We start from the raw sequence: 9,643 nt of genomic DNA on the forward strand, positions 1-9,643 counted from the left end.
AGATTTTTTCTCAGTGATGTTGAGCGTTTTCTTGGGAATATTGCAAAACAATCGACCCTATTAAGCTAGCATTACTATTTTATATATATACAGGGTGTCCCAGAAGTAACCTGCCAAACTTGAGGAGAAGGCAGGTGGGGTGGTGAGCTCTCTGATAAACAAAAAATTTTCAGGTAAAAAGGTCACCGTTTTTTAAATATTTAAATTTTTTTAATTAAAGAAAAATCGTGCCTTTTCATCTATTTTCTTTAACTGCATCTACAAAAAAGGCTATACTTAGTTAATTTTTTATGTAAAATACTTTCAGATAGTTGCTTCTCCATACTCAAATGCAATGTAGTTAAAATATATTAAGGAACCATTATAAAATTAGGACTATATTGCGATTTTTAACTTTTTATTTTCTTCCCCAACTTTGACTATCTCTGGTGAAAAAAACTGTACTGAGCTATAACTTTACATTACATAAAAAAATTGCTCATTTAATAAAGATTTTAGAAATGTTCCACTCTTACTATTTCGAATAGAAAAAAAAGTTATAGCCGCTTTTGTGGGCAAAGGACTGAGACACGCTAGAATGCATTTTATAGATTTAAATTTAAGTTGCTCTTGTTACCGACCAATGACATGCTAAATAGTACAAAGGTACATTATTACTTGCTCCTGACATTATTTTATGTTCCTTACCGGGATTCAGACTAAAGTCAATAATAAGGGCTATATCTATCAATATTTTTTGTGAAGGATGGGTTCACGTGAAATAAAACATACATGAGTTGTTTGCAGACAAATTTATTAATTTATTGATAAAATATGCTCAAATTGGCGACCTTCTAGTCTAATACAAGTTCGGCATCTTTTAAGAAAAGACGCTTTTAGAGATCTTAAACTCAATTGGGCTATCTCAGCAGCAGCTCCATTTATTTGTTCCCGCAAATGCTCTCCGTTTTGAATTGTTTTTGAATAATTTTTGTCCTTAAGACAGCCCCAGTAGAAAAAATCGAATGGATTCAGGTCTGGCGATCGAGCGGGCCACGTGATTGGCCCGTATCGTCCAATCCATCGGCGAGGATAAGTTTCGTCTAAATGAGCTCTTACTTCACGCCCGTAGTGAGCAGGACATCCGTCATTTTGCGGCCATAGTTTTTGCCGCAGGTTTAAGGGAACATCTTCTAAAAGAGTTGAAAGCCTTTCCTGAAGGAACTTTAAATAACTGTGGGAGTTGAGCGTTGGCGGCAGTTCTACAGGCCCAATATCTGACAATTAAAAATACCGCACCATAAGTTTATTTTGTACTGGTACTGCGAACGATCTTATCTCATTTCGTGAGGATTGTCTATCTGCTAACTGTGAAGGTTATGTAAATTAAAATAACCATCACGTTTGTATGCTGATTCATCGCTCCAAAATATTTTATAAAAAAAGTTGGGGTCTGAATCATGCATTCGCAACATTTCACTGCAAAATCTAACCCTCGACAGGTAATCTCTCTTTTGTAAAGCCTGAACACGTTGAATATGGTAGGGATGGTACTTGAAGCCTTGTGAACTGTAGTTTTTGGTATTCCAGTCCGTCTTTCCATCATTCTCCCTGAAGTCGATGGACCTAGTTCCACTTCCTCTAACACAACTTTAATATCTACCGTTGCAGGACGTCCTGTCTCGCCGCCACGCCTTTCAGGTATGCCACCTTAAAAAAGTTAAAAATGATAGTTAAAAGAAGAATGGCTTCAAACAAGAAAGGTGTAAAAATCACCTACCTTGGGGTATTGCTCTGCATAAAGTGTTTGAGCAGCTCTGGCATTACAGCAAGCTTCACCGCATATTCATGCGACGTATACTGCCTGTTCTCTGTCATAGTATTAATAACACAATGTTCGAAGGGTCCAATTCCACAAAATCCACTTTCATTATTTCCGGTAATTAACACAAAATAATGTCAGGAGCAAGCAATAATGTACCATTGTACTATTTAGCATGTCATTGGTCGGTAACAAGACCAACTTAAATTTAAATCTATTAAATACATTCTAGCGTGTCTCAGTCCTTTGCCCAAAAAAGCGGCTATAACTTTTTTTTTCTATTCGAAATAGTAAGAGTGGCACCTTTCTAAAATCTTTATTAAATGAGCATTTTTTTTATGTAATGTAAAGTTATAGCTCACTACATTTTTTTTACCAGAGATAGTCAAATTTGGGGAAGAAAATATCAAAAAGTTAAAAGTCGCAATATAGTCCTAATTTTATAATGGTTCCTTAATATATTTTAACTACATTGCATTTGAGTATGGAGAAGCAACTATCTGAAAGTATTTTACATAAAAAATTTACTAAGTATAGCCTTTTTTGTAGATGAAGTTAAAGAAAGTACATGAAAAGGAACGATTTTTCTTTAATTAAAAAAATTTTAATATTTCAAAAACGGTGACACTTTTACCTGAAAATTTTTTGTTTATCAGAGAGCTTACAACCCCACCTGCCTTCTCCTCAAGGACACCCTGGCAGGTTACTTCTGTACTTCTACCCTGTATAAGGAAAATTTGAAAGTAAGGGGGGCCTCGAGCACCCCCTGCCCCTACCTGGCTACGCCCATGATAATATTGTTATAACTTTGGAACTACTGGCTGTTTAAACCTGAAACTTTCATAAACAAACAAAACAAAAATTTCAAATTTTATAACACAACTTTTGCATTTGTAAAAACCACCTCCAAAATTTTTATAACAAAGTTTAATAGTCCGTCATTTTGTTTTTAATAAGAATTTGGAACTGTAGCTAAACTCAGTTTCTTAAAAATAATATCTAGTTTATTGTGTAAAAATTTAAAATCAATCGATAATAAAACGTCTGAGATATAGAGACTTTAAATGAAAATTTCGCAAAAATTGGCCGCTGTGAAAAATCAGGTCTTTTTTTGGCTTTTTCGACAGGAGGGCATCAGTAAAAACTTGGTTAAAATTAACTGTAAATGTATTTGGGTGTAAGCTATGGATCACGGTTGGTTTGAGCCGGTTACTTTGACCCACACACCTCTCAGGATTATTTGGGCATAATCCGAAGGCCTATGCCAAAACACATTGGCCCGTAGTCATAGAGAAGTTTGAAAAAGGTTTTAACGATTAAAATTGTGTTTTATTGTAATCACCATTTTAACTCTCATAGTCAACTTAAAATGCATTTTATGGCAAAAACAATATTTGAACATTAAAATGAGGAGAACGCGGTTTTGAAATGTTAAATTAAGGTTCTAAGTTTTGTTTTGTTGTTGAAGTAGTAAATGCAATAAGACCCAGGTTCGGTCCCCACCTCGAGCGATTCCAAACAGTGGTTTTTGTTTTTTATTTTTTATTTTTATTTGAACATTATTTTATTTTATTAAATTGTATTTTATTGTCTTTTTTTATGGTATTTCACATATTGAAGTTATTCAAATTTGTTGGAGTTTGATTTTAATTTAAAAAAACCACAACAACTTATTTACATAAAAAAAATTAAAATAATATTTAAAAGAACAAAAACAGATGTAAAAAATAAGTTTCTTGGCAGTGGGATTCGAATCCACGACTTCCCGGCTTGCTACATGAGCAATCCCCTTCAGCGGACACAGGGCTCATCTATTAACATATGCGTCTGCATTCATTTTAGAATATATGAGCTTTTAAAAGATGCTTACATCTAAAAAAGGGTGACGAAGTTTTATGTTCTCCTAAGAGCAAGTTTGACATCGATGCCATCAAAGAAAAGCAATGCACAGACAAAGTAATAAGGCAATAGAAACCTATGATGTCTACTACTTCAGTTCATTCCCACAAATGTTTTCCAAAATCCGAATGACCAGAAAAAAACCTCCGTTCTAGCAGCATGACAATTGCCTCTCTATTTTGCGTTTTGGCGCCAGTTATTCATCCCGGATGCAGACAGGTCCTCCCGTACTTGGTCCTTCCAGTTTGTTCGTGGGCTCCCTTGCTTTCGTCTGCACATGGGTCGAATGATCTTTCCACTGGAGCATCATTATCCATGAGTACAAAATGGCTAAGCCAGCGCAATCGTTGTATTTTTATGCGCTTAACTACATATGTCAATGTCGTTAAAACGCTAATCGAGTTCGTCATTCCTTCTTCTTAGGTACTCGTACATCTTGCTAATAATAGCTTCCCGAAAGCCAAATGTCAATGCCACTCATCTTTGTTTGACTTCGTCCAAATTTCACGCCATGTAGAGCGTAAATGTTTTTCGTCGGGAGAGGGCTTGGTCCTACCGAGCCTCATGGTAGTAAATAGATGTCGCAAATTGTTTGCAGCCATGTCCCGTCTATCGCATTTCCTGAACTGCGGTGATGTTAGCCTGATATTTTTTAATAGCATCGAGTAGTTGGACATAGACACCTTCGCTTTATAGGCTCCGGATATTCCACGTGCATATTTGTAAATCTTTGTTCTGTTTGCGAGGGTCGCCAAGGTTGAGAGTACAATATTCCGGGGCTTCCTTAGTCTTTTCATTGTAATTTGTTTTTATGTGGCGGGTCGAAAGCCCAGCGCACAACTCATTGCTGGGAGGAGTGATTTCTCAACCTACTTGCAGCTACAGGTAGTGGCGAACAGACGCTGCGAATAAGTCGGAATGGACCCCCCAAAGCTCCCTCTCTTTCTGCCGTGATCCAAGGCCAGTGCAGCCCAGTGAGACAAAATTTCGCCTCAGGTTGTTACAAAATGGTTGTTTCGACACGATATGAAATTTCCTTTGCCAGAAATATAAATAAATCCGAGTCATTCCGATAACGTAAAGCCGATAGTGGTGGGAACTAAGGTCAGTGATTTTTAAGTAAAACTTGCGAAATAACAATTATTTTTGAACGATAAATAAAACTTGCAAGGTGAGTTTTTATTTTACCACTCATTTCATAGGTGTTATTTATTAAATGAAAAATAAAAGTCAACAAGTATTATTTTGTGAGCAACCATGGAACTCATGAAATAATTCTTAATGAGTAGATCTCTAAACGACGATCATTTTCATATGCGTACGTACTACTTCATATATGTATTTCCGAACACTTCTTCATATTGATTCATTTGAAACAAATTTGCACCCATATTTTTGTATGGGCTAAACGATGGTCCTATGCTATTCCAAATTTTTTCTATTTTCATCGTGAAAATTCGAAACGAAAATTTGTTTGTAATTTTCCTCAATGGTGGTAATTTTTAATATTCTTTTTATACACGATTATATTAAAAAATATTCGTGTCACTAAAAAAATTTTTTAAATGCCTCGAATTTTTTGCCATTTCAATGCCTAGTGGAAATTCGGCATTAGTTATCTCAATCGAAAGATCAATGGTTTTTACTTAGAAATCATTAAGAAACGGCCTTTTTTTATACATAGCCCGCATAAAAATTTATAGAAATCATAGTTTTAAATTTTGTTTCCCCATTATCTGTCTGCTTCCCAGCTATTTGAAAAGTAGCTTGTTTTACACCGCTCAGCACGCTTGGGACATTTGACGTGAATCGCCCCATATACATATGTATGTATTTATGTACAACACAACTTCTGCACTTTTCTTTACAGAAACTCGCGACGCTGGCCTTTAATGATCGATCCTCAGGGTCAGGCCAACAAATGGATAAAAAATTTAGAGAAAAACAATCGTCTTTGCGTTATTCGTCTCAATCAACCCGACTACACGCGTGTACTTGAAAACGCCATACAATTCGGCCTGCCGGTGCTGCTGGAGAACGTGGGTGAAGAATTGGATCCATTACTGGAAGCTATTTTACTCAAACAACTCTTCAAGCAGGGAGGCACATTGTGCATAAAATTAGGCGACTCGGTGATTGAATACAATCATGCATTCAAGTAAACAAAACAGATAATTTCCACAATTTATTCCAATATAAATATTTATCTCAACTTTATCCCAAAAAAAAATTCCAGATTTTATATCTCAACAAAATTGCGAAATCCCCACTACCTACCCGAAGTTGCAGTGAAAGTTACCGTTCTTAACTTCATGATTACCACGCAAGGTTTGCAGGATCAACTGCTGGGCATAACAGTTGCTCGTGAACGTCCCGACCTGGAGGCAGAGAAGAATACGCTCATCGTACAGGGGGCTGAGAATAAGCGCATGTTAAAAGAAACTGAAGATAAAATTCTCGAAGTACTTTCATCAGCTGACAATATTCTGGAAGATGAGACTGCTGTACAGATTTTGAGTTCATCGAAAGCGCTAGCCAATGAAATCAACGAGAAACAAATTGTTACCGAAGCCACCGAGAAGCAAATAGATATAGCGCGTTTAAGTTACGTCCCTATTGCAGCACATTCGACAATACTCTTTTTTACTATAGGTGAGTGAGTACAAATAAATTTCGTAATGCTTAGCATTTAAGTAAAAATAATATTTTTTGGCGTTTACACTTTTGCTAAATCCAACAATTTTTATTGAGCTTGAGGCCGTTTTTAATGAAAAGTTATTGTGGAATAGCAACAATAATTTTGAAAAAATGGTAGAAGTGAAAACATGCTTTTCCACAATATTTTTTCATTGAAAACGGACTCAAGCTCAATAAAAATGTTTGAATAAAATTGTTATAAGGCCATAAAATAACAAAAACAAATAACTTAAGGACGAGCACACCTAAAAGTTAAACATTCTAAAAATATAATTATTAACAAAAACCAACAACCACATGATCAAGTTTAAATCGCACTGGAATAGCTGCGCTTGATTGTAGTTGGCTTCACAAATGAAGTAGTGGAAAAAAGCAACAATAATTTACAAGCCGAACTTAGCAAGGTGCGTAGGCAACTGGCCGAATCAGCTGGGGTCGTTGGATCGAATCCTACTGAAAGAAGTCTGATGAGGAAATGTGGTGATTTCTGAAATAGATATCACTTCTACTATTTTTTAAAAATTATTGTTGCTTTTCCACAATAATTTTTCATTAAAAACGGCCTCAAGCTCAATAAAAATTGTTGAATATAATTGTTATACGGCCATAAAATAACAAAAACAAATAACTTTTGCTAAATGTTTGTCCGAGTTTCTCCAATTTGTGGTGTCTTGATGTTGTTACATAAATGAAGGGACCTACAGCTTTACGCTGCCTCTGAACGGCAAATTGATTTTATGAGGAGCTTGCTCAAGGCAAAAATACATTCGGTGGTTGGCCATAGTCTGCCGAGCGGCGACTGCCGTTAGAAAAATGTTTTCAAATTTAGATGCTCCTGCGACCAGGTATCGAATTCAGGTCCTACATAGTATTAGTAACCACTTGGCCACAGCGTTTACGTAAAATTTACCTTCCATAAAATATAAGATAGTCGGTAGGCTGTGCTGATTTTGAATGGGGGAAATGAAGGTCATTTGATTGTATTAAAATTATTTTTGAGAAAGTAACTTTGGTTGCTAATATCTAATACGGCATTTCCACGATTCGTAATTCGCTCTCGCATTCGTCATTCGCCTTACAAAATGTTGAGAGCGAATTAACTCATTTGTAGGTAATTTAGATCGAATTACCATGCGAATGACGAACGAATCGGTGCCTTCTCTAATATTTATCGGAAATATATCGAAGATTTCATCGGCCTGGTCCCAATTGCTGGCACTTTTTCTAGTTATAGAATAATATTAATAAAATATTCTCAATATAAATTAAAATTGTTGATGATAACTTAAATTTTAGCTACATCTTCGATATTTTCAGTACACAAAAATAATAATAAAAAGCGCAGAACAAGAACAAGAACTAGAGCTGCCAAACGAATTACTAATGTGTGGCGTGGAAACAGGGTAATCTGCGAATTACTTAGCGAATTACTTAGAGAGCGAATTACGAATCCTGGAAACATCGTATAAGGAATATGTTAAAGGTTATACAATTTAGTACATGAGACGTTTATATATCGTTTTTCAATAACACTTTAAGTTGTCAGATTTATTACACTGCTGTGGTGCCATTCACTCCGCGATTTTAACAACTCTTGTTATTGTTAAGTCAGCTAAACGACAATTTTAACTATTAGCTATTCAGTAAACGTTTCTCTAACAACATTCGTTAGCGCCAAATTAGCTGTTGTCGTTAACGATAACAAAGGCCGCAAATTTGACGACGTCTAGATTGGTGTTGTCAATAAAACATAAAAGGTACGTTCTACACTTTTTTCGTATGGAAAAAATGCACAGCTCCGCTACCAAAAAAAAATATCAAAAATTAAAGGATTTTTCGGCAACATCTAACTTGCACTTTATTATATTAAAAATTAATGGGCTACAAAACTGCAATCGTAATTTTTTATTATTCTGATTAAAAACTTGAAGTTTTACGACAGTTTGTTGAATTTTGTTTAAATATTACAGAATACACTATTCAAAAAGAGTAATATAAATTAAAAAAAAAAAAAAATTTTGTTAAAACTTGTCTATATGTGTTCCGGTTATAATTTTACAATAGTTTTCAAATTAATACGTGTACATCGTTTATTAAAAATTTAAATATCATATATGTACATATGTGCATATTTAAATTTTTCTTTATTAATCACCATGACACTAGCATAATAAAATCAGTCTTGAAAATAAATATGTACAAAATGTGCATACAGTGATTTTTTAAATATTAACAATCTTTTTCATGTTAAATGTTTTTTGTAAACTTCTTATTTACAGCAGGGAGTAAAATAGGGCAGCAAAATTCAAAATTATGTTGTTTGCTACTTATGTGCTTTTATTTATTTTTAATAGTTACATCTACTATATAGCAACAGAAACCACATTAATATAAGTTTAAAAGCTTTGCACAAAATTCACAAAAATCAATGAAACTTAAAAAAATGTTCACCAAGGTTCCGAACTTTTTATTCAGAACCTTTATAAGATTTTCGGGTATGCAGTTTTGTAGCCCATTCAATTTTAGTCTTATAAAGTGCAAGCTTCATGTCGGGTTTTTTGTGGAGGGTGTTGCGCATTTTCTTCCCTATAAAATTGCTTGTGAACTTTGTGCTCACTCGAGCGCCTTGGCATATGCATTGGATTTGTGCCCATTATCGGCAGCACAGTTAGCGAATCAAGCACAATCGTTACTACAAACAACAAAAATTGTTAGCTTACAACTCGACAAGTCGTATTGTTAAAAGTTAGTGAATCGCACTACTGTTTCGTGTTAGCTCGAAAGCAGTGTTGCCAGATTTTTCAACTGTAAATTTCCGGAGAAAAAACTGTATTATCGACCAAAAGAACTGTAGTATTCAAAAGCGAATAAAGTTTTTAATAAACTAATATATAGGTACCGTTTAAATTATATTTAACTAAACAAAAATGGAGGATTTAAATACCTTTTTTTTTAAATTCAGTTCAAACGATGAAATGTTGCTCCTCCATTTACTTACAAAAAACTGACAGAGAAGTTTTAATTTATTCGTTCAAATCGGAAATTATGAAAAAACTTACTTGTACTAGGAGATAATTAAAACAAGTGTAAACTTGTCTAAGAAACTGTAATCAACAGTTAAAACTGTGATACTGGCGACATCGCTCGTGAAATACAAGTTGAAAGGCGCTCGTTGCTTTGTGGTATATAATACCAAAAAACTTTTGGGTCGAAATATTTTGTGCTATTCCAAGAACGATGTTATTT

At 34.7% G+C, this 9,643-nt stretch overlaps 1 protein-coding gene across 1 annotated transcript in view; it reads left to right on the top strand.

Moving 5' to 3' along the window:
* Window positions 1–9,643, top strand: part of LOC118740302 (dynein heavy chain 7, axonemal) — a gene marked incomplete at its 3' end in the record, with an annotated part of 183,209 nt that overhangs the window by 159,208 nt on the left and 14,358 nt on the right. The window contains 2 exon segments of the mRNA XM_036471785.1: window positions 5,571–5,858; window positions 5,937–6,352. Coding sequence (XP_036327678.1) covers window positions 5,571–5,858; window positions 5,937–6,352 — 704 coding nt within the window.

The sequence above is a fragment of the Rhagoletis pomonella genome, unplaced genomic scaffold, assembly GCF_013731165.1.
Source record: "Rhagoletis pomonella isolate Grant_MI unplaced genomic scaffold, Rhpom_1.0 Rhpom_scaffold_00006, whole genome shotgun sequence".
NCBI lineage: Eukaryota > Metazoa > Arthropoda > Insecta > Diptera > Tephritidae > Rhagoletis > Rhagoletis pomonella.